The sequence below is a fragment of the Nicotiana tabacum genome, chromosome 12 (assembly GCF_000715075.1).
Source record: "Nicotiana tabacum cultivar K326 chromosome 12, ASM71507v2, whole genome shotgun sequence".
NCBI lineage: Eukaryota > Viridiplantae > Streptophyta > Magnoliopsida > Solanales > Solanaceae > Nicotiana > Nicotiana tabacum.
The window spans coordinates 12641049-12668246 of NC_134091.1; the positions used below are offsets into that span (position 1 = coordinate 12641049).

General features: G+C 36.3%; 1 protein-coding gene across 1 annotated transcript; it reads left to right on the plus strand.

Annotated features, from left to right (window-relative positions):
• Positions 1-12265: 12265 nt before the first annotated feature.
• On the plus strand, positions 12266-18523 carry LOC107824682 (uncharacterized). The gene is made up of 4 exons (XM_016651482.2): positions 12266-12773; positions 17187-17328; positions 17409-17550; positions 17937-18523. Exons 1-4 carry the CDS (start codon positions 12401-12403, stop codon positions 18270-18272), a joined length of 993 nt encoding a protein of 330 aa, XP_016506968.1. The 5' UTR covers positions 12266-12400; the 3' UTR covers positions 18273-18523.
• Positions 18524-27198: the final 8675 nt, after the last annotated feature.

Below are 27198 nucleotides of genomic sequence, written 5' to 3' on the forward strand. Positions count from 1 at the left end.
ACAACTAGGTAATCAACTTGCATCAATTAAGTCTGATTATGGTACTGAATTTGAGAATGCTAAATTTGCTGAATTTTGTGATAAGCATAGCATAGATCATAAAGTTTTTGCTCCTAGGACTCCACAACAAAATGGAGTAGTTGAAAGAAAGAATAGGACACTTTAAGATATAGCTAGGATTATGCTTCTTTCTAGTAAACTGCCCCATAGTTTCTGGGCAGAAGCTGTGAACACTGCATGTTACATCATAAACAGGTGCATGACTAGACCTCTTGTAGAGAAGACTCCTTGTGAGTTACTTAAAGGGAGAAATCCAAACATATCCCATCTTAGGGCATTTGGATGCAAGTGCTTTGTGCAAAATAATGGTAAAGACTCCCTACGTAAGTTTGATCCCAGAAGTGATGAGGGGGGTATTCTTGGGATATTGTTCACATAGTAAAGATTATAAGATTTATAACAAAAGAACTATGAGTGTAGAAGAAAGTGTACATGTGATTTTTGATAAAACTAACATTCTTTCTGAGAGGCAGGAACATGATGATGAAGCAGTTGGGCTGGTGAGAAATTCAAATGAAACCACAGCACAGACTGAAGCTGCACCAGAAGTAGGAACAGGTGATGAAACATGTCCTTCTACCCAGGGCAGCTTGACAGGGAGAACTGAACAAAGAGAAAGTGATCCTCAAACCTCAAGGGAACCTGTCCATGAACCTGTTCCTCAACAACAAAATATTGAAGGAACATCTAAGGGAAACCAACTGGATGTGAAACCTTACAAGTATCAAAGTTCTCATCCCATTGAGAACATAATCACGGATCCAACCTCTGGAATCAAAACCAGATCTTCTTTGAAGAATCTTTGTGCTTTTGATGCTTTTTTTTATCTCTGATTGAACCTAAAAATATTGTTGAGGCTTTGTAGGATGTAGACTGGGTGAATGCAATGCAAGATTAAATCAACCAATTTGAGAGAAGTCAAGTTTGGCATTTGGTATCAAAACCCACGGACAGATCAGTAATTGGCACAAAGTGGGTCTTCAGAAACAAACTTGATAAAGATGGAACAATTACAAGGAACAAGGCAAGATTGGTGGTTCAAGGATATAGTCAAGAGGAGGGCATAGACTATGATGAGACTTTTTCTCTAGTTGCAAGATTGGAGGCAATTAGACTCCTTATAGCTTTTGCTGCTTATATGGAATTCACTCGCCATCAAATGGATGTCAAGAGTGCCTTCCTCAATGGTTATCTAAAGGAAGAAGTGTTTGTCAAGCAACCCCCGGGCTTTGAAAGCAAGGAATGTCCTGATCACGTGTACAAGCTTGACAAGGCACTTTATGGGCTCAAACAGGCTCCAAGAGCATGGTATGAAAGATTATCAAAATTCTTGCTTGAGCATGGATACAAGAGAGGTAAAATTGAAAATACTTTATTATTGAAAGAAAAAGGTAAAGATCTCCTGGTAGTTCAGATATATGTTGATGATATAATCTTTGGAGCAACTACTGATAAGTTAAGTAAAGAATTTGCTAAACTAATGGGGAGTGAATTTGAAATGAGTATGATGGGTGAGCTTAATTTCCTTTTAGGCTTACAAATTAAACAAAATTAAAATGGAATTATGATCCATCAGCAGAAGTATGTGAAAGAGTTGCTTAAAAGGTTTAAAATGGAAGATTCCAAAGAAATTGACATTCCTATAGCAACAACTACAAAATTGGATATAGATGAACCTAGTTCATCTGTTGATCAGAAGTTGTATAGGGGAATGATTAGCTCTTTGTTGTATCTCACTGCTAGCAGGCCTGATATTATTTTTAGTGTAGGCCTTTGTGCTAGATTTCAGGCAAGTCCAAAGGAGTCTCACTTGACTACTGTCAAGGGGATCTTGAGATACCTAAAAGGCACCACTAACCTTTGTCTATGGTATCTAAAAGGTAGTAATTTCAACTTAGTGGAATATGATGATGCTGATTATACAGGTTTTCTTGTGGATAGAAAGAGCATCTCAGGTATGGCACATTTTCTTGGCTCATGTCTTGTGTCTTGGGCCACCAAAAAGTAAAATTTTGTGGCCTTATCTACTGGTGAAGTTGAGTATGTTGTTGTTACCTCATGTTGTTCTCAATTGTTATCGATCAAACAGCAATTAATGGACTTTATAATTGATGTAGGTTGTATCCCCATCTTTTGTGATAACACCAGTGCAATTAGTATGACTAAAAACCTGATTCATCACAAGAGAACAAAGCACATAGATGTTAGGCATCATTTTTTAAGGGACAATTATGAAAAAGGTTTGATCACTGTAGAATTTTGTGCTACTGACAAGCAAATAGCTGACATCTTCACAAAATCTCTAAGTAGAGATCACTTTGAAAGGAACAGGTTAGAATTAGGGATGATTAAGATCACCTAAAAGGAACCAACTCTAACTCAAAAAATTAGTTAGAAAAATTGTGAATTTTTGTAAATAATTAGATTAGATTTTGCTCAGTCTCATACTTTTATCAGTATACTCTTATGCCATGTGCTAAAATGACTCATTAATCTCTAATGATATTATCTCTATTTTCTTGAAAAATTCAGACTTACACAAGAGATTTCTCAATGAAAACCTGGTTCATCAAGATTACTTGGTACGTATTCTCCACTCTGCATATTTTGAAATAACTATATTTGAATTATGATCAAGAGGAAAGTCCCAGTCAATCCTAAACTCCTTGACCTTATCAATTACGAAATGAACCAATTTCATTCAAACAAGAGTCCAAAATGCAATAAGTGCCTAGATTCTAGGGACACTCTTCAACGTCTTTTCAAACTATATTTCAGTTTGATTAGACTTCTGAAAAGGTTGTCGTTAGCCAATTAAACACCCACATCTTAAATTGATTAGGCCTTGGTGTTTCTTCACTTTTAATTCTCAAGCCGTCAAAATTCTCTCCATCTTCTCACATCTTCCAAACACACTCAAACTCATTTTTTTCTTATCTAAGCACAGAAATGGCTAACCCTTCTAAGAATCCCTCATCACCACCCAGGGAAATCACACTCACACCATCAATCACACCTTCAACCACGCCCACCTCTAAGAAAAGCATAGTCAAGATGATTGCTCGCAAGGTTTTTGCGGGAAGAGAACAAATCAAGAAAATTAATGAAAAATTGAAAGCAAGTCGAGAGGAAAAACCCCAAAAATCTGACGAATCGTTCAAATCTGCTACTGGGGGGAGAGATACTGTTTTGTCTGAAAGAGAACAGGTAACTTCTTCTGGCCCAAATATTACTACTGAAATCATCTTTGAGGTCGCTAAAAATTTGGAGAATAGATTCATTTTGGTGGGAACTGTAGTTGGGGTTGAGATATCTGAATCTAAAAAATATGTGGTAAAGATAAAATGAGAAAAGAAAAGGAGAGTAAGGGTATTCAAGGTGTTGTGAGGGGTATGGTAAAAGGAGTGGCTGAAGGTTCACCCACTGCTACTAGTCTAACTGAAGAAACATAACAGGTAACTTCTGGCCCAAATATTACTACTGAAATCATCTTTGAGGTCGCTGAAAATTTGGAGAATAGATTCATTTTGGTAGGAACTGTGGCTGGGGTTGAGACGTCTGAATTTGAAAAATATGTGGTAAAGATAAAACGAGAAAAGAAAAAGAGAGTAAGGGTATCCAAGGTGTTGTAAGGGGTATGGTAAAAGGAGTGGCTGAAGGTTCACCCACTGCTACTAGTCTGACTGAAGAAACAGGAAAAATGGTAGTGTGGAGTGAGGAATATGCTGGAGAAGAAGATAGTGTAAAAGAAAAGGGGGGAAGTGGGCATGGAGAAGGTGTTGAGGGGTTGGTTCGATTAGGGAAGGATGTTCAAGAACTTGTTCCATTTGACCAGGAAACCCTCACAGACCTTCTGAAAAGGGTGTCTGACAGTTACAATCCCAAAAAGAAAAGGAGTTCAGGAGTCAAGGTTCCTGGCACTGCTAGGGCAAACAAGAAGAGAAAGGTTGCCTCTTCTATCCCTGTAGAGATTCCTCCTACAAGAGGAAGAGCTACAAGTAGTCAGAAGAAGCAGAGTGAGGCTGAACTGGAAAAAGCCTTAGAAGAAAGTAAGAGAAAAGCTGCTGCTAAAGGAAAAAGAAAGGTGGTTGAGCCTGTTGAGGTTGTTGAAAAATACTAGATGGACCTGGTCCTTCGGGATGAAGAGGAGACAGAGGAAATGGAGGTTGTGACTCCAAAGGCAAAGGAAGCCAAGACTTCCACAAAAAAGTCTGTTTCAAGACTTCGAGTTTGTGAACAAAGTTGTGTTGCCTAGGCAGGAAAGGAGGTACATTGCAACATTCATGGACCTGGTCCTTATGGAATGTTTGGACAGTGGGAGGTAAATTAACTGGCCTGGTTTCATTATCCAGTTTCTTGATAGGGTTCTAAATGGCACTAAAACTCACGCCATACCTTATGGCTTTATTCTCATGGTTGTACTTACACACTTCAAGGTATCCATCAAGAAATGGGAAGTTGGTGCAAGCAAGGGTCATTTTGGGGGAAACTGTCACGACCCAATTTTCCCTCCGTGTGACGTCATGACGGCACCTAGTCTCTACAACTAGGTAAGCCTAACATTTTTGCGGATACTGAAATAAAAATATAAATTTAACCAACTATTCAAAAATACACAATAATCCCAAAATCCGGAACATCGTGAATCACATACTACAGAAGGAAAATCTAGTGTCTCTATACATCAAAGTCTAACAAAGGAAAAATACAGAAGATAACGGACATGAGAAAGAGTAGAAGGGGACTTTGAGGTTTGGGACGCGATAGATATACCTTGAAGTCTCCAAAGTGGTCCCGGCTCACTGATAGTGCAGCTGATAAGGAGCACCTGGATATGCACACGAAAAACATAGGCAGAAGAGTAGCATGAGTACACCACAATCGGTACCCAGTAAGTGCCAAGCCTAACCTCGGTCAAGTAGTGATGAGGCCAGGTCAGGGCCCTACTGGTATATATATAATAAAACAATATAGAATGAAATACCGCAGTAAAATAAAGATTGAAATTTAACAAGAATGAAATCATAGAAGACAATAGTTCAGTACACAAAGATAACAATAGGGGATCTCTCGAGATACCGTCTCGTAGTCCCAAACGTAAATGTGCAGTACAAGGGGATCTCCCGGAATACCATTCCGTAGTCCCAAAGTAAATATGCAGTACATGGGATCTCCCAGAATACCGTTCCGTAGTCCCAAAGTAAATATGCAGTACATGGGGATCCCCCGAAATACCATTCTGTAGTCCCAAAGTAAATATGCAGTACAAGGGGATCTCCCGGAATGTCGTTCCGTAGTCCCAAAGTAAATATGCAGCGCAAATAATAGAAATACAACTACATCGCGAAATCTTATAATTTAGACTAAGCACCAGTCAAGGAAAAGGCAGGAAATTCACTAAGCATGTTGCACAGAGTTCACATAAGCAATAAAGACACGTAGACATGTTGTATTAGACTAAACAGGATAGCTACACATATTAGAATAACTCAATTAAAAGGAAAATAAGTTATTGCTCAGTAAGAAAATCGGGTTTTTTCACAACTAGCCCGTGTACGTGCTCGTCACCTCATGTAAACGGCGCTCATATATCAAAAACAGTACAAATCCTACAGGGAGTTCCCCCACACAAAGTTAGACAAGCCACTTACCTCGAGCCAAGCTCAATCAATCGGTCACAATGCCTTTCCCACGAATATCCGGCTCTGAATGGTCCAAATCTAGCCAAAAATAATTACATATCATAAATACAACTATAATAGACTAATCTAATTAATGAAATCAATATTTTAACAAAAAATCTGAAATTCGCCCTAAAATATCGATCCGGGCCCACATCTCGAAATCGAGTAAAAGTCACAAAATATGAACACCTATTCACTCATGAGTTCACTCGTACTAAAATTATCCAAATTCGATGTCTAAATCCTAATCAAAACTCAGAAATTCGGTTAGGGAACTTTTCCCCCATTTCCCCAACTTTTCAACCCAAATCCGAAATTAAATGAAGAAAACAACTATAGATTAATAAAATACAACCAAAAATGAGTAAGAAATTGTTACCCCAAAGATCTCTCTGTAAATCCCTCAAAGAATCGCCAATTTCCGAGCTCCCAAATCCAAAAATGGAGAAATGAATCAAACCCTCGAAACTCTCTCTTTTCTGCCAGCGAACCCGCTCATGCGACCTCATCATCGCACCTGCGGCACCGCACCTGCGGGAAAAGCATCGCAGGTGCGAAAGTCACTTATGAAGGCTGGGTCCGTATCTACGGCAATGGGGCCGCACCTGCGTGAGCGCGCCTACGGATACCTGCCCGCTTCTGCGGTCCTTCGCCGCATCTGCGATTCCCCTCTTGCATTTGCGGGCATCGTAGATGCGGAACTAACCTCGCACTTGCGATCCCAGCCTGAGCTTCCCAAATCCACTTCTGCGCTTGCTTCTTCGCATTTGCGAGCCCGCACCTGCAGTATCCCCACCGCAGGTGCGAAAACACCAGATGTCTGAAACTTCAGCAATGGCCTAAGTCCAAATTTCAACCCATTAAGCATTCGAAACACACCCGAGGCCCCCGGAACCTCAACCAAATATATCAACAAGTCCTAAAACACCATACGAACTTAGTCGAGTCCTCAAACCACATCAAACAATGCTAAAATCATGAATCACCCTCAAATTCAAACTTAAAGAACTTGAAACTTTCAAACTTCTACAACCGGCGCCGAAACCTATCAAACCACGTCCGAATGGCCTTAAATTTTGCACACAAGTCATATTCACCTTACGAACCTACTCCAACTTTCGGAATCGGAATCCGACCCTGATATCAAAAAGTCTACTACCGATCAAAATCTCCAAAAAATTCGATTTTCGCCATTTCAAGCCTAAATAAGCTACGGACCTCTAAAACACAATCCGGACATGCCCCTAAGTCCAAAATTACCTAACTGAGCTAACGGAACCGACAGAATTTCATTCTGGAGTCGTCTTCACACAGTTCCGACTACGGTCCAAATCCTAAGGCTTAAACATACATTTAGGGACTAAGTATCCCAAAACACTCCAAAAACCAAAACGAAACCTCCCGATAAGTCACAATAGTAGAAATAGATATGGGAGAAGCAGTAAATAGGGGATCGGGGCTATTACTCTCAAAACGACCGGCCGAGTCGTTACAAAAATACTATAACTGCTTGTGACTATGAAGTCCAAACCACTCCCAAAGAACCTGGTTCATCCAAAAAAGTACCAGTGAATATCAAAGTGCGAGCTTTGGGGTAAGAAAGTGGGGCTAAAGATGTTAAAATTGATAGGGTGAAGAAGAGGTTAGCAGAAGTGGAGATTGAGAGAGATGCTCTCAGAGCTGAGCTGACAAAAGAAAAGAAGAAGAATGATGGCATTCTTCAAGATATGCTGAAACTACTTCAAGCCAAAAATCAAGAACCTGGTCCTTCCCAGCCTTTAGCCTTCCTAGCCCAGTATAGATCAACCAGTGACCCAGTTCGGGATTTTTTTTGTTTCTTTTACTCATGATCCAGTGTTTTTATTTCTTTTTATGGTTGTGGATAACTAAGTATCAATGATAATCGACTGTTTTTGTGCTCTAACTATTTGTTGATGCTTCTTAGATGGCTAATATCATTAGATTGGTAAATGATACTTGACTCCATGATTGTATTTGAAGTAGCCCCAGTGGCCATGAGTAATTTCTATTAAAATCTGGTTATCTAATGAGTATAATTATGCATCTTTTTGATGATGCCAAAAGGGGAAGATAGGTTTGTGCCTTTTACTTTGGACTGCGATATTTATAACCTAATGAACCTAGTCCTTGATGATTAGTGTCTTTAAAATGAAAAGTGTTCTAACATTGTATTGATGTTGAGCTAAGTTGACACAGGGCCTATGCTTATGAAAAGCACAGAGTTTGTCATCATCAAAAAGGGGAAATTTGTTGGCCCAAGTAAAGTTTTGTTTTGATGATTGACAAAGGAACTCAAGCATGAACTAGGTCCATCCACAGTGTACACAGACACGGGCAGATTCGAGCATAAGGGATGCACGTGAGGAAGATAAGCTTAACTTGTTATATCTGATATCTCCTGATCGAAAAGTTTGCATAATTGATAAGGAGAAGGACTCCTTACTCGAAGAGAACTTATCCAAGATAAGGGAGGAGTTAGAAGTTGAAGATAACTAGAACTCTTCCACCAAGGAAGAGTAGCATTAGAACTCTAGTTATTTCTCATTCTACTAACTCTATATATTGCAGGATGTTCTCATTTTACATACACGCACAAACGTTGAAGTTAAACGTGAGTTGAGAGCAAAATAGCAAGGCATTTTGCAAATAATTCTTGTGTGATTTAAGTGTTCGAACCTGAAGCTACATGAACCAAATAGAATAACCAGTTCCAAGCGTCTGTCTTTTATACTGGTTCAATTATAGTAGGTATTTTCAAGTTGTACCTTTCAGCTTTATCTAGACGCAATTGTATTAGGTATTCTGAGTATTCAAGTTAGAGTTAGCTTGAAATTGTCGCAACAGTTAGAGGCTGGCTGCCAAAACGGGATTAGAGTTAATCCTTAGGTTTATAAAGAGTTTTGTAAATGTTGTTTTGGCTCAGTGATTTAGTGAAGTGTTGGAAAAAATTCTACTGAGTAGTAGGTTGTGATTTTTTCACCTTTTGAGCCGTGTGTTTTTCACGTAAAAATATTTGTGTTCTTTACTTTTCGCATTTACTATTTCCGCAACAGTAGTATAAGGAACACTTAGAAAAACCTTACTACTATTTTTGTTTCTTTTACTTTGATTATCATTACTATTTTGTTGCCGATACTTTTTTTCTTTAGTATTTTTATCATAATATTTTTTTTTACTCTTGTACTTTTCAAACATATTTTGAAAATGCTTTTATTGAGGCGAAGGTCTATTAGAAACAATCTCTCTATCACACACAAGGTAGGGATACCCACCTTCTCCATACTCCACTTATGGAATTACACTTGATACGTTGAGTTGGCACAACGTAGGTTGGTCTAGACATATCTTTCTCTATCAGTGCTCATTGTTTGAGTAGAAAAAAGATTGTTGTGATTTTTAAAAAGTATTAAGAATGGATTAATTACATGAATCTCCTACCTGGCTCGAAAAGACTAAGGCCTACGCCCTAATAGGAGAGGCAAAGATACCATAGTGTGCCAAGTGGCAACATAATAAAAAGTCACTTGACAATTTTAGGACAAAGTTAGTTATGTTAGGTAAAAATTAGTTTCCTTTTGAATTTAAATTTTAAAAAATAAAATTATGCATTATTTATTATTAATAGTTAGTTACTCTTTTTGAGTTTGAATTTAAATATAGAAGAAAAGTCTAATTTGAATTTGAAATAATTACAACTTAGTAAAAAAATATAAAAATCAAAACTTTATATTGAAAATAAAATAGAAGAAAAGTCTAATTGCTTATCCTATATAATCTATCTATATATAATAGAAGAAGCAATTAAAGACACCATAGTAAGCTAAGTCACAACATAAGAAAAAAAAACTTCGTAATTTTAGGACAAAGTTAGTTAGGTTAGGTAATAGTTAGTTTCTTTTTGAATTTATATTTTAATAAAATTAAATTATGCAATATTTATCATAAAGTCTAATTCTTATTCCATATCTATCTATATATAATAGGAGAGGCGAAGACACCATAGTATGCCAAGTGGCAACATAATAAATAGTCACTTGGCAATTTTAGGACAAAGTTAATTAAGTTAGGTAAAAATTAGTTTCTTTTTGAATTTAAACTTTAAAAAATCTTCTATATATAATAGGAGAGGCAAAGACACCATAGTATGTCAAGTGGCAACATAATAAAAAGCCACTTTGTAATTTTAGGACAAAATTAGTTAGGTTAGGTAAAAATTAGTTTCTTTTTGAATTTAAATTTTGAAAAATGAAATTATGCATTATTTATTATTAATAGTTAGTTACTCTTTTTGAGTTTGAATTTAAATATACAAGAAAAGTCTAATTTGAATTTGAAATAATTACAAGCAACATAGTAAAAAAATATAAAAATCAAAAATTTATATTGAAAATAAAATAGAAGAAAAGTCTAATTGCTTATCCCATATAATCTATCTATATATAATAGGAGAATCAATTAAAGACACCATAGTAAGCTAAGTTGCAACATAAGAAAAAAACAACTTCTCAATTTTAGGACAAAGTTAGTTAGGTTAGGTAATAGTTAGTTTCTTTTTGAGTTTATATTTTAATAAAATTAAATTATGTATTATTTATCATAAAGTCTAATTCTTATTTCATATAATATAGAAAAAAATTCTAAAAATATTGATATATTTTATACAAAATAATAAAAGAACATATATTATGGACGAAGTAAAAAATATAAAAATTAAAACTTTATACTGAAAATAAAATAGAAGAAAAGTATAATTGCTTATACTATATAATGTAAAAAAATCCAAATATTGATACATTTTATACAAAATAATAATAATAAAATATATATTTTAGACGAAGTAAGAAATATATATTATCTATGTTATATTAAAGGAGGTATCTATATATTATATATTATATTATCTATACATAATAAAAGGAGAGGCAAAGATATCATATTAAATCAAGTGACAGCAAAATAAAAAATCACTTAGAAATTTTAGGACAAAAAAATTGTTTTCGTAAGATTAAGCCAAATATCAAGATACTTCAAAATATTCTCCGCGCAACGCGCGGGTATAAATACTAGTAATGATAATAAAGAGATGGTGGAGCAGATAAGGTGCTCTAATCTAGAACCATATTCTCCCAATGAGAAAAATCGTTTAACTGACTACTAATCTTGTACCCCAATTCTCGACCTTCATGCTCTCCTGTATAGGGTCATATGCTTGAGGTGGATCATTGAGTTGAAAGGACCCAAAGGTGACCCAAGTTATTGAGTTTAACTGGATCACATGCTTGAGTGAAGGCCCGGCCCATGTCCACTTTGAGAGTTTTTAGCCCAATATTAACTGGGTAAACAACGACTACATAGCCGTTGCACCCAAAAATTTGGTCCCCAATTTAAGTCCTTTTTGTGGTGGTGGGCTTTGGATTCTTTTCCGTAACGTCTTTTAACCAACTCCCACTTTTGAAACCGATTGAATGTGACTCTTTGCCTGAATAAGACAACAGACTTTCCAACTGCCTGCTGCTAGTTTCTTCTTTCCAAACTCCGTTAATTTGAAATTCCAGTTTTACCCTCCCTCTCAAATTATCTTTTTGTTGTTTTATTTGTCAAGAATATAACTGATTTTATTTTGAATAGATTTCATCAAATGGAAATATACTAATTTCAACATAAAACACTAACAAAAAATGAAGTGCAATACAGATTTACAACTGTATTCCATCATGATTAAAATGATGGCCTAAGAAGCAAATTTGAGCTTTATTTTACATACTCCAATCAAAGGTGCATCCAGAATTTGAATAATAAGGGATCCAGCTTTAAGTTATTTATCATTGCACTCACTGTACGATTAAATTACAAGTTCAAAGTAATACTTGTTGAGATTTTAGTAAGTTTTTACATATAAATTCATACTCCGAGTCGAAAGTTATAGGTTTAGTTGAACCCGTAGGCGAAATGCTAAATTTTTACCTGACTTGCAATATTACTAATTCAACAACAACAACAACAAAGTCAGTGTAATCCTACAAATAGGTTATGAGAAAAATAATTTGTATGCAGACCTTACCCAATCTTTAAGAAGACAGAGAGATTGTTTCCAGTAATGCAATATTACTAATTTGAATCTAGTAATTTCATAATGGTTTTTACTCAATTAAATTCATTTCTTCCTCGGATATAAAAAAAAAATGATAAGACAAAAGCAAACTACTAACTTACCTCTAAAGTTAACAATATAATAGTATAAATAAACAATTTTCATACAAAAAGCGAGCATTCCATTTTTAATGTTTTCCTTTTTCTTTCCTAATCCTTAGAAATAAATTTTAAGAAAAAAAATGCATTTGAAAATTTGAAATACTATAGAAGTACTAATAATGGCAAAATCGAGACATCACCAAAATTTAACATTTCCGTCAAAAGTCCAAAACGGTAGAGAGCAACCGACACGTCAACAGTATCACCGAACGTAAAGTCCAAACAGTTTTCGTTTTAAAACGTCCAAAAAAGACCCCGTCCGTTTATCAGTCGTTTTCTTCGTTTCTCTCTAATTGTCTCTCTTTACACTCCACTCTCCCACCATTTCCATATTCTCCATTTTTCACACTCCATCTCTAAGCCTTGAATCTCACTATTCCAAAATGTCGTCTTCACCGGAGCTCCGGTCACCGGCGAAAACTAACGGTGATACGAGGAAAATACTTGGGCCGGGCGGAAACCGGGTCAGAGATTTAGAAGAGCAGAAGAGGAAAAAGGAAGGAGTAAAAAAACCCGAGAGGCCTAAGAAGTCAACAGTTTCACAGACAGTTGTGCGGGTGCGGAGCAATGGGTCAGTTGATAGTTCTTCCTCGGAGTCATCAACTATAAAAGCTGTGAATTCAAAGAGAGGAGTTGAAAGGAATGGTGTGAAAAAACCCGCTAAAGTTGTTGCTCAAGGAGTTGAAGCAGCTGAGGCTTTGGCCCCTTTGGTTCTAGTTCCGCTTAAGCGTTGCGATTGGATAACACCTAACTCGGGTAAATTTTAATATTTAACCCCGTTTCTGCTATTCCATTTTTCTTTGTGTATGTCATTATGTGTGTGAGAGAAGTGAAAAGTTGTCTGCTTTACGTATTTTCGAGTTGAAATTTAATGAATTTTGTTCAGTTGCAACGTGCGAAACTAAGTTACAAGTTTATAAGTTTATAGTGATAATTACATAGCAGGATAGCTCGAAGTTTAATGAGGATCGTTTGCTGGTTGGTTTTTATTCATAGTGCTTCAATGTAAGAAATTGGATCGCGTAAATTAGCAAGTAGGGATAAGTGGGAGATTTAGAACAAGGCGAATCATTGAGCAATGATTTCGACTATTAGGAATATACCAAGTAAGCAGCGCAAACCTTGAGATATACATTAAGGTTGGGGAGAAATGTCAATTAAGTTTGGTGATTTTATCAAAAAGAGACTAATTTACCCAACATTTTCTATTTATCCACACCCAAATCGAAAATTAAAGAACTTTCTCATGACTAAGAAAGTTATAGAACAAGGAAGTTGCACCAAAGTTGCAGAATTTGGTGCAACATGTCCGCAATAGATGTAGATGATAGTTTGGCTATTGTTGATTTTATTAGCTCATTGCATAGTTTGTAATGGCCTTTTTCTTTTGGTTGTAACTTCTCCCAGCATTCTCTTTATGCTGATTTAACAATGAAAGTTACTCTTTACCTATTAAAAAAAGATAAGGAAGTTACAGAACATCAACTCTAATCGTTAGGATTTTATCTATATAGGTAATACCGTAATAGTGACTGATCTAAATGAGGAGAAAAAGGCTTGATCCTTGTAATGAAGTGAAGATGCAATATCCTTTGCAAGCTCAAGTGTTGTGAGTATCAAAAGGTAAGCAAGTCTAAGGACAGTTGACCTTGAACTTCTGCTATAAATTTTCTTCCATGAGGCTGTTCCACGTGAGTTGATGCACTGTGACCACAGACGTTGGAGGAGCAAGGCAAAGACCCTGCAGTTTTCCCTCCTCCACACTAGGGTATTAATGACTCTAATTGCCAACCCGTAGCTCTTTGGCAGAGGGATGCCTTTATAATGCTATAAAAATGGATTAAGTTCTTAAAACAATGATCAAAGCAAGAGCGGAGTGCGAGGAAAAGGCTTTTGCTTTGAAACTTTTACAATCCCACATTATGTATGGGCTGCAATATCCTTATATGGTCTTTGGATATACTCATCACTTGAGCTAGTTTTTGCTTTTGAGTTAGGCCCAAGGTCAATTTTCTTTATATGTATTAGTGGCAGACCCATCGTAATCTTGGGATTTCTAATGTTTGACTACCTATGCTATGTCACTTCATGCTCTAGATGTCCAGACTTGGGCGGGTCCCGTACAAGTAGGTGCTAGAATCCCTCATAGGTTAAGTACTGGGCAATCTTTACTGCTTGACCTATCTTTTAGGGTTGAGTTAGGACAAGGTTCCTTTTCTTACAGAAATATTGTGACCTTAGCTAAAATAAAAAGTTTGGCCTCTCGTACTCTAACGTAGGGAGCACAATCTTTTGGAAATCATATTTCCCTTTTCCTTTTAGAAGGAAAATAGTGTGGCATCCGACTCTTGGTAGACACAAATATAGTTGATAAATCCATGTTCTGTTTTTAATCTTTTGTTTTTGGTTTTTGGTAGATAGGTTATAGTAGTGTTGCTTGTTAGTTGATTTCATCTTCTAGCCTTGGCTGATGGTTTTTGGATTCAAGCATCAACAATTCCGAGGTTATCTACTTTGACGACCCTCTACTTTCTTATATTTGCAAATATCTCCTTCTAACTTTTCTACTATAAAAGGCATTAACTATAAATGTTCTTGCTCACTGATAGTGATGAAGAACAAATAGAAGCTGAAAATGGATGAGAACATGGGCGTTACCTACAAATATAATTCTACGGGCTATACTGATAATGCTAAGTTGAGATTTGGCAGACGCAGATCACTAAATGATGCTTCTCTACCTCCGACATTGAGGTTAGGGGTTCGAATCACCAGGACAGAAAAGTGAGAAAATGGTGTTGTTGACTCACGGGTAAAAGGGGGTTTTGGGGGTCGGTTTGCCATATTAAAAAATATAAAATTAGATGGTCGAGGAAGTTTGTGTATGACATGGTCATGACTCAGAAGGTTTAGTATATTTCCATATTAGAGGTCAATGTGCTTCACCATTAATAAGCATTTCGAAGGGGTTTTGGGGGTCGGTTTGCCATATCAAAATATATAGAATCAGATGGTCGAGGAAGTTTGTGTATGACATGGTCATGACTCAGAAGGTTTACTGTTATTTCCAGATTAGAGGTCAATGTGCTTCACCATTAATAGGCATTTCAGAGGGGCATATGTATTATCTGTCAATGCTAATTTTGCAATTTGGCAATAGAATCATGTTGCTAGAAGAATTTATTTGGAAAAAGGAACTTTTCGCAACAAACATTTCATATCTTTCCAAAAGTTCCGAATCACGTTTTGACTTTGGAAGTTTTGGTTATGCATGGAAAATCCAGGGAATCGACATCCCCCAAACCATTAGACTTCCGGAGAAGAGGAGTCCGATCGCCATTAAAACCCTTCTCGGAAACCGAGGAAATATCCTACCCAATTCCGATACCGGGTAGGATTCACCAGCCGCTAGACATAGCACATAAGACAACAGTAGTATGAATGGGACAGAAACTATTTGACCTCTTTCAGGAAAGGGCCTTACACACGGGGACACTGGCTGATCCCGCCGAGAGGAGCAAAGGAAGGTCTCTTTCGCCTACGAGCATAAGAAAGGAGTCTCGTACAAAGAGTTGGAAAGAAGGCTTTTACCTTATTTTAGGTGGGTTAGTGCGTATCTATTCGGGCGGAGGCGAACAATGAAAAGACAAAAAGGAACGAATGATGCCAACCAACTCGACAAAGACATTCAGATATGAAAAAGATAAAGAAAGACGTGTTAAGCTTGTGTTTTCCCAGCCGACTCGCACACGACCGTCTTTTTTTCGATTGAAGAGTCGGACTCCCTGACATTGCCTTTGCATCGCAAGGAGGAAGAAGGGTCTATGCTGAAAGATAAAAGGGTGCTGCATGTATAAGTCCAAAAGAGCTATGATGACTCTCGAAATGGAATTGGAAGAGCAAGACGGGCTAGGGCTGGCACATTAACAGGATATTCAATTTGTGATAACGATGGCAGATAAACTCTTACTTGTCCCCAACGCTAAAGTACCGGGCATTTTCAGGGACTAGCCCGCTTCCACTTTTTTTTTTTCGAAAAGACAAGGAGGATTAAGAAGGCCATCATTAAGGAAAACAAGGCAATAGCTTCGGTTAAAGCAAATCCCAAAATAGCATAACCTAATAATTGTTTTGCCAATGAATGATTTCTCGCAATAGAATTAAGGTATGTCAAATTTCCCTAAATTCCTTTTCACTTTATATAACAGAAGTTGAAGGAATGTTTTTCATATCGGCCAATACCAATTAGTTAGGATTAGTTTTGGTACTATTACCTTGTCAAACAAAAAAGGATTGAGTTTTAGTATGTTTACTTTAAGTGCACGTCTTTCTAAGAGTCTTTTAATCCTCTTAGAGGTTTTTACGCTAGTAGAAAATATAGAAATTTTTTGGCACTTCTTATTTTTATGGTGTATAATTTAATATTAAGATGAGCTTAAATGGAGCGACATGGACTATGATGATTCATATAGCCAACCCCAACTTGCTTAAACTGTGGCACAATTGTTGTTGTTGTTGTTGTTTAGTCTGAAAAGGACATCAAGGGATGCGCTTCGCTCATGGCAAGGCATGGGGCCAAGCAAACCATCAAAGAACAGATCAGACATTATTCGTTTCGGTTAATGAGAACCTTACATGGATTGAAATTGTATATTACTAGAAGTGTACCTATCTATATATTGGAACTCTCTTGTAGATAGACAGCCCAACCTAAGGTGGTAGTGAATCTAGTGAGACATTAAGGATTTTTTAGTAGTTTTAAGACGCTTAATATGAGTTGTCTTGGCCATAATTTGTGCATGTAGGTAATTGGAAACAATTTCTTCTCTCGTTCGTTTTTCTTACTATGTGATAGATCTTATCTGCAAATATTTTTTTTGGCAAGACCTTCCAATTGAATAATGATTGTAGCTATTAATTGGTCTATTTAGATTCACATATTTCCTCTGCAAGCAAGCAGTGGAAGCTTAATGGAGCTAATTAGTGAATACTTGAAGTTGTCCAACTTTCTGAAATGGAGAATGACTAAAACAGTTAAGACTGCAAAACTACTGTATCATGTCCTCTAGTTTTGTCGAGACGCTATTGCAGTAATTCTTAAGGAGATTATTTTGTTGGACCAAATAACCAACCAGCAGTAACCTAATTCTGTTATTCTCTGTTTTGCAGAACCCCTGTATATTTCTTTCCATGATGAAGAATATGGAAACCCAGTTTATGATGATACAAAGCTATATGAACTACTTGCCCTGTCACAAGCATTGGCAGAAATGACCTGGCCTGCAATCCTTAATAAGAGACATATATTCAGGTTCACCATTAAAGATCATCTCTCCAAGCTTCAAAAGTAAATGTCCATATGTGTGAAATAGCTTATATTGCATCTTTCAGGAAGATGTTTGACAACTTTGATCCATCATCTCTTGCAAATGTTAATGAGAAAAAGTTGCGGTCACTAACAGAAAGTGGAAAATCATTGCTATCTGAACCTAAGATACGTGCAATTGTAGAGAACGCAAAGCATTTCCAGAAGGTAAAGAGAACTTTTACCATATACCTTTAGATCTGGAATGGCAAAACTGATCTTGAACACCTCTGCTCTTTCAAATATAAAGGTTTTTTGGCCTGCTTCTCAACTCCCATAGCGGGGTGAAATCTATGTGAACGGATTCATGATTTAACGTATATGTAACTTCATTCAAGTGATTATTATTTTATGTATTTAGAAGGAATAACAAGTCAACTTTTACTATATAGTCCAAAAACACACCAAGAGTAAATGAAACTTTAGTGGTGTAAATTTTTCACTAAAACAAATAATAAAATATCTTTGTATGAACATGTCAACTATTCCTCGATCCGTTGCCTATCTGGTGCTTACTCACTGGTGCTGCTGTCAAATATCTTCCTGTCTTGCAGATTCAGCAGGAGTTTGGTTCCTTCAGCAACTACTGCTGGCGATTTGTAAATCACAAACCAATAAAAAGTGGATTTCGCTACGCGCGTCAAGTACCGGCTAAAACACCAAAATCAGAACTTATGAGTAAGGACTTGATGAAAAGAGGCTTTCTTTGCGTGGGACCAACAGTTGTGTATTCATTCATGCAAGTTGCGGGTATAGTTAATGATCATCTCATTACATGCTTCAGATACAATGAATGTAACAACAATAATGTCAAACAGCAGTCACAAACCAAGTTAGTAAAAATAGACATACAAGGGGACCCTGCTGAGAACACTCAATTTGTTATATGAGTCATGGCCATTTGAGTTTGACATAGCTGATATCCTCTGTGGATTTGTATTACTAATATTCTTGACATACATTTAACACAGGAGTCTAGTTACATGAGTGTTAGTGTGATTTATAGTCTTTCCAGCTTTGCCAAGTGTGTATTTAGAAACTTTCTCTAACTTTTGTATTTTTCATTTATGAAGGGATTGAAGGTTGTATTTGTATCTATACTACTATGATGTCTGCTTATTTCCAAGATTTGATGATACTAGTAAATATTTCTTCATAAAGCTTCCCATTTTTGCTCAGCCATTTATTTTCAGAGAATTGCAATAAGCTTGGGGCAGATTGGCCCTCATGTCTATCTCGCGCATGCATTTTCCACAGGGGCAAGTGCATAGATAACATTCTCAAGGATGCTATTTAGATATTAGTCGTACTATTTATTTTGTCCTGAAATTTTAAACCAAAAATCTTAACTTCAGGACACTTTTGTCCCAAAAAATTGAACTAAAAAATTAAAATTCAAGATATACTGGCTAATTCCTAGCAGCCCGTTAGAATGGCTACCTGATGTCATTTCTATGAAAAACTCACCATGTTTTACTTTCGGCTCAATTCTTGTGCGCATGAGCCCAACTTCTTTACTAACTTTACTAACTTTTTAGTTTTTACTAGCTCACCGAAAAGATAATTATTTATAAAGTGGACAAAAATATTTAATTTTAACCAATGAGGCCTTCAGAGATATTATTCACTTTTTCCCCAACATTACTACCCCTTATGCTGTCAATTAAATCCATCAACTTTGCATTGATATATATATATACTAATCTTAGGGTACGCGTTTTGTGCGTGTACCTATATCAATAAATATATAATTTTTAAAAGTACATAAATATTTTTAAAATTATTGACGGAGCTAGCTTAATGAGATTAACATTCGTTATTTTTAGGAATTTATAATTTTTAATATTTATTCAATAACTCAAATAAATTATTTAATAATATTTATGTAATTTTTAAAAAATATATATTTATTGATATAGGTACGTGCAAATGATAGAAGATACAAATTATTTTCGATCTTTTTTCCTATTCGAACAATATATTATTCTCTTTGTCAATTTGTGTAATATTTAAAAATTATATTTAATAATTAAAATATATATATAGTTAGGTACCAAATCTCTTACTTTTAGTAGTATATATTATTACAATTACAAGTTCCCCAATATAAGAAGAATGAATGTGAAATATATTTCTATTGAAATTGCCGTCGAATATACAAAGAAAAGAATTTTCCCAAATAATTTATACTTTAAAGTCCTTAATATTAGGACATTTTACATAATTCAAATAAGGAAAGATTTAATAATACAATAACAACAACAACAACAACAACCCAGTATAATCTCATTAGTGGGGTCTGGGGAGGGTAGTGTGTACGCAGACCTTACCCCTACCCTGGGTAGAGAGGTTGTTTCCGATAGACCATCGGCTCCCTCTCTCCAAGAACTCTCACCTTGCTCTTGGGAAGTCCTATATATATTAGGATAATAACTAAATTACAATTTTGTCTAATGAAAAATTTATTTTTAAAAGTTAAAAAAGGCGAACAACATTCGCGAACGGTTTTCGTACTTTTAATATATATATATATATATATATATATATATATATATATATATATATATATATATATATATATAATTGATGTTGTTTGAAAACTGTTTGACATAACCACATGTTTGAGAATATTGTCTGTCCTATCTTGATATTGCTAAATAGGGGCAAAAGGGCAAAATATATAGGAGCAAGCAAGACATGTGGAAAAAAACCGCGTATGAGAAAAATAATGATAAGGCAACTGTAGGAGAACATGTGTTATACAGTAATACAGAACCCCACATTCAGACATCAAGTCGTGGTCTTGTACATTAAATCGGTTAAGCAACCATTTGTTTAATCTTTTCTTCTTTGTCTGTCCTAATGTTGATAACAAACGTGTGCATGAACATGCCATGATTTTTAGATAGTAGTTTACTAATGGGGCCATAGAGGAGAACAAAGAAAATTCAAAGAATTTTGATTTGATAGTCAAAGACTTCAAACTTATTGACATCCATCTTGTTATAGACAATCATTACGGAGAGACGATGGTATGGTCTAAGGAGCCGGAACCAAAATAATGAGTTTTTGGATTCAAGACATAAAAATAGATGGAAAATAAATTTAGTGACCAAAATACATATACCGCATTTTTCAAGGGTGTTATACCTTAAAGATCGTTTGTCCGTTAAGGTATAGCGCCTTTTAAAAGGGCGTTATATGTGAATATGAAAAAATGGGTAAGTATAACGCTGTTTATTAAGACGTTATAGTATAGCGCCTTAATAAATTGCGCTATACCTACATAATAAATCGTCCCCTTCCCTTCCCCACCAAACCAGAACTCCCCCCCCCCCCCAAAAAAAAACTTAAAAAAACGGTCGATCCCCCCATTAACGATCAAAAAATCTTGAGTGGACCCCACTCGTCCCACAAAAAGTAAAGATCTTCGGTCCCACATCCTAGCTAAGACGTTTTCTCGTTGTGGGTTGCTCGTTTCGGCTCTAAATCGCCAAATCTTCAACTTTCCTAAAACCTTAAATCGAGGTATTCCGACTTAGTTTTTGTTGAAACTCGTATAAAAACTACATATTAGTTGTTTTTAATGTGTTGTATGTTGTTTTGCGACTATTTTGCGATTTAACTCTTTTGTTATTTTTATCTGGACTATGATATCAGTGTGCTAAAAAATTAATAAAAATAGAGAAATTATTATTAGTTGTTAAAAAAAATATTAATAAGTTACTTTTTACTATGGTATATGTATTTTCGTGAATGTTTTGTGATTAAATTTATTTGTTCTTTTTATCTGGTTTAGATTATTTATTTGCTTAAAGACTAGTAAAATAGATAAATTGTTACTTTAGTTCCCTCTAGCGGTATCTTGTGGCCTAATGTAGTGCTTATATTTGTAATGTAGTGCCCTTTTAGTATAGTAAAATGTAGTGCCCTTTAGCATAGTATCCTTGTAGTTATTGAAATTAATCATTTAAGTATCTATTATACTCAAAAATACGTCAAAATAGCTTATAGTTCAAACACAAACTCTGTCTAATTCTTAGTTAACGATCGTAAGAAAATAACATGAGAAAACAATAAAAATTCAGGATATCTTGGTACTATTGGGCCTCAAATATCGAGCTCAGAACCTATATGTGAATATTTAATAATTAAATCTTGTATCTTTATGAAAATAAATTATTTAATTTTATTATAGTCAAAAATAAGTGAGTCATAAACAAAAATATATAATAATAAAACTAATATATAAATTAATAAAACTACTAACATATAAATAATAAACTAACATTTAAAATAACAGACATGTTGAGTGATAAATCGAGAAAAGTTTTTCATCATGAGCACAAGAATTCAGGATATCTTGGTGCTACTAGGCCTCAAATATCTAGCCCGGAACCCGTATGTAAATATTTAATAATTAAATCTTGTATAATTATGAAAATAAATTATTTAATTTTATTATAGTCAAAAATAAGTTAGTCATAAACAAAAATATATAATAATAAAACTAACATATAAATTAATAAAACTACTAACATATAAATAATAAACTAACATTTAAAATAACAGACATGTTGAGTGATAAATCGAGAAAATTTTCTCATCATGAACACAAGAATTCGGGATATCTTGGTGCTACTGGGTGCTCAAGAATCGAGAAAATAACAAACATTGTCACGACCCAAAATCCATAAAGGTCGTAATGGCGCCGGACTCCACTGTCAGGCAAGCCAACAATAAATACTTAATTAGGTTCTCATTTTATTACTTTTGAAATCATATTTTCCTTCAATTAAATAGCACAAGATGGAGTTTACAAAGTAAATAATAATATTTTCAACAATTTCAATATAAGACAACCCATAATCACCCCAAAACCCGATGTCACAAGTGCATGAGCATCAACTAGGAAGATAAAATAACATACAACACCTCTCCAGAATACAAATTAGACAAGAAAATACATAAGAAACTTTGAAGGGGACTCTGCTGGTTGATGATCGTAAATGGGAATACAGCTCACCTAAGTCTCCGCATTTAACCACACCTCTGTGCCCGGGACGCTGCTAGTCATATATGCACCTTTACAAAAATGTGCAGCAAGTATAGTATGAGTACGTACATCAACGTGTACCCAGTAAGTATCCCGCCTAATTCCGAAGAAGTAGTGACGAGGGGTCGACTTCGACACTTACTAGTGGTCCAATAGTATCAGGTACTATAAAGAAGTGAATGAATATGAGCCAGAGTAAATAAATGAAACAAACAAGTATAAAATACGTAGTACAATTTTCCTCTTTACAATTTACTCAAGCTCTCAACTAGCAAGTTCCCTCCATAACCGGAGCATATATATATATATATATATATATATATATATATATATATATATATATATATATATATATATATATATATATATATTGGATTTCATCAAAGAGGTTGTCATAATCCAAATCAGGGAAAAACCCTCAGATACATTGGCTTCTTGCCAAACGTTACGCACGATTCCATGAGGATAATATATATCTAGAAAATGCCGAGGCGTACGACCCGATCCAACATAAAAGTAAATTGTGCGCTGCCGAGGGTCGAACGACGCGAACCATAGATGCATCTATTAACCTGCCGAGGTGAACGACCCGCTCCCATGAGAGTGTGGTATATAAATCCTGCCGAGGCGAACGGCCCGATCCCATAGGAGTGGTAGAAGGAACTACCCCGCTCGCGGATCATACGTGCGACGCAATCAAATATAAATTTAACATTAAAATCATATCGCTTTCTTGATTCTTTTCAAAATAAGGGAAATTCAGCTTGTAGCTTTTTAAGAAAATTACTCCGCTCGCGAAATATACATGCGATGCGGTTACACATAAATTTCTTAAACTATTATAGCATTACTCAATCCTTTTCGAAATTACGAAGTTCAAATGAAACCTTTTAAATCTTAAGTTCTTTAATTTTAACTCCTTTCAAAATATTTAATAAGCAGACTAAATCTCGCTCCTTCTCAAGACAAACAATAAACATAAATCAATAACAATATCAACAAGGCATGATGTGAGCCTAAAACTACCCGGGCGTAGGCATAGCTAGTAGTTATGTACGGACTCTCGTCACCTCGTGCGTACGTGGCCCCCACAAATAGAAGCACACAATAATTTAGTTCAGCTATTGGGTTAATTCCCCCTTACAAGGTTAGAAAGGAGACTTATCTCGCTCCGTAGTTCCATAACCGGCTTCCGATCCCTTTAAACAACTCGAAACGATGCAAAACACCCCAAAACTAGCCAATAATGATGTACCCAAATACTCAATATAATCAAAGTTATAACAATTTCTAACCCCGATCGAAAAGTCGGATTCCAAAAATATTCGAAGATAACTTTACCCATAATCTCAAGAACTCAAATTCGCATACCATAGATCACGTCGTAAGTTAGTCGATGTAAATCCAAGAAGAGATTATCTTTGAGATGATAAGAAGTTAATCCTATTGGTCTTAAACGATACAAGGGTGTATAAGAGTGGTTAACAAATATTAAAAGTTAAACGAATCAAGGATGTTGTAACCCGTATTTTCGGGTAACACTAGAGGTGATTAACTGTCCCAAGAGGTCTTGTTTTAATGTATTTGAATCATATAATATCCGCATCATAAGTTTTGAAGTCAAGCGAGTTATGAAACAAAAGTCGATAAAAGTTGTCGCAACTTAGGTTTATAATTTTACTTAAACTTTAGGTCAAATGTTACTGTATTTTTCTCCCAATGTGCTTGGAATTATGGGGTGATCTACCTATCAAATTGAAGATCTATGAGTCTAGTTTCCAACGCATTAAACCGTTCGTTGATACGATCTCGGAATAGAGAGATATTCGCGTTTTCGCGAGAGTGCGCCAAGCTGCTCTCTATGGGGCCCACAAAGGCGGTTTAAGACATATGGACATATATAAGATACCTCAACCCCGTTTTAAGTCATTATTTTTCAGTATATTCAGACCTTATAACCCTAAAAACAGTCTCTCAAGGTTCTCTCATGATCCAAGACCCAAACAAAGGGCAAACAACACAAATCAAATGTCGGGAATCCCGTGGCGCTAGTAAGTTTCTTGTTCTTCTTGTTGTTGCTGATTTTTGTGTTGTTCCAGCTCGTGTGGGAGGTTGTTTTAAGTGTTTTATGTCCTGTAAATACACCTTCAAGTTTTTAATATCAATCCTAGGTGATTTCAAGTCTTCTAAAGTAATTCTAGTGCCGAAAAACCCGAATTAATTGCTAGTTTCGCTTCCTTGTTCTTGTGGCAGAATTGAAGGGATATTTCGTGGAAAATTAAGGTCAAATTGGAGTTGTTCTTTCTGTTTAAAGGTAAGGAACCTCATATATATTTAAGATTATCCAAGTTGCAGCTAAGTCGTTGAAGCTAGAACTTGTGAAATATATATCGAAAAGTTTGGTAGTAATGTTGTTGGTTGGTGGACTGTTTTGGAGGCTCAATATGATTATTAATGATGTTGTTTGGGCTGTTTGGTGATTGTATTGACTTGTGGGAAGTCATATAAATAGGGGAGGTGTTGTCCGTTTCATCGTAAAATAGGTTGTGGTCGATACATAATAGTTACGACGCTTAAACGATAATGATAGTGTCATTTGTCTTATTGTAGACTAAGGAGTCGTGATATTTGCATAGCTTGAGGTTGGGCAGTATATACAAGGTATGTGAGGCTATCCCCTTCATTCTTTTGCACGACTCCGATTGTACATAATGTAATGAACGAGCTCCCAAAGATACTCTACTCTTAGAAGCTAGCAGTACTTACATTGCTGCCCTTCTTATGAAACGATTGGTATTGATGTTACTTCTCTTATTCTTATATTATCAATGTTGTTGGTAGTTCCTGATTCTTATAAGTTTCTTGATGAAGAGTTAATCCTAATAACATGTACGAAGGATACCGACCTTACGTCACTTCGAAAGGTTCAAAATGTGATTCCAATGAGTCCAGCATGCATCATATATATATGTATCTATTTTACTCTACCGAGCCACGCTATAGTTGTATATCTATTTTACTCTACCGAGCCGCGCTATAGTTGGCCGGGTATGGCACCTATTGTGCAACCACTGATCAGTTGGGTTTTACCGAGCTCCACGTGGCCGGGTACGATTCTACCGAGAGCCCTATGATGGCCGGGTACGTTTTACCGAGCCTATTATGGCCGGGTACGATATGATGATGGTGATGCCCACAAAGGCGTATGTTTTAAAAGTTTATGTATATATATGTATGTATCATGTATTTCATGTCAGTAGCCCTCAGAGATACCCAGATGTCACAGGTTGTATATTCTCTATCCATGTTTACATTACTGTTCTTACTTATGCTTTCTTGCCTCACATACTCAGTACTTTATTCGTACTGACGTCCTTTTTATTTGTGGACGCTGCATGTCGTGCTGCAGGTCCTGATAGACAGGTAGACGTAGCTCCCCCACCACAGTAGGCTGTCCAGTTCAGCGGTTATTGGCGAGATCCCTTCTCCGGACTTGCCGTGGTCTTGGTATGCATTTTTGTTATAGACCTTATGGGTATGTCGGGGCCCTGTTCCGGCAATGTTGTAGCACTTATGTTCTTTTAGAGGCTCATAGACAGGTGTCGACTTATGTATGGTTTAGAATGCCTTTTCGGCTGATTTTTGTTGTATAGTCTTTCATGGCATCATGATAGCTCGTACCTTATATATAGTTTCTTGACAGTCTTGTCGTCCCATGTTATGTATGTTCATGACATTATCTTTCATTGTTGGATGTTCATGATCCATGTCTACTATTTATATTGATCTTGTCGGCCCTTAAAGATAATAAGGAAGGTTAGATAAAATGTACGTTGGTGCTCGGCAAGTATGGCCCGGGTGCTAGTCATGACCCTCCAGTTGGGTCGTGACAAACTTGGTATCAGAGCAAGTCTGTCCTAGGGGTTGTCTATGAGCCGTGTCTAGTAGAGTTTTTATTATGGATGTGTAGCGCGCCACATTTATAATCAGGAGGCTACGTGACATCTAGGGTTGTTACCTTCTTCCTGAATCTAGATCGTGCGTAGAGTTGAGTAGTAAGTGTTCATATCTAATATTCACCTTGTTTTCTTTCAGCGATGCCTTCGACTAGGAAGCAAGCGATTAGTAAACGGCTTGATACAGCTGTGGGAGAGGGTAACATTCAGGTGCCTCCAGCCAGAGCAGGCCAAAGTGAGGCTCAGAGTGAGATGCCGTCTCATACCTCTCTGTCTCCTCCCGAGGATATTAGGAGGCACCCAGTACATCTAGTTCCTCCGTCTGGCACTATAGACCATGATATGCGCAGTGCGGTGCAATTGTTGTCTAGCTTGGTAGCTGCTCAGGCTCAGAGGCAGAATACCGGTGCTGCTGATAAACTGGTTAGTGCGAGAGTTCGTGATTTTATTAATCTAGACCCTCCAGTGTTTACCGGATCAGACCCCAAGGAGGACCCACAAATATTTATTGATCAGATTCATCGTACATTGCGGGTTATGCATGCTAGTGATACGGAGGCAGTAGAGTTGGCTTCTTATCGGTTACGGGATTTAGCGGTTTTCTGGTATGATAGTTGGGAGAGATCTAGGGGTCCGAACGCTCCTCCAGCCGTGTGGAAGGAATTTTCTGAGGCCTTTCTTCGTCACTACTTGCCAGTTGAGATACGACGAGCTAGAGCTGATAAGTTCTTGAACCTTCGACAGGGTAATATGAGTGTACGAGAGTATAGTATACAGTTTGATTCTTTAGCAAGGTATGCTCCC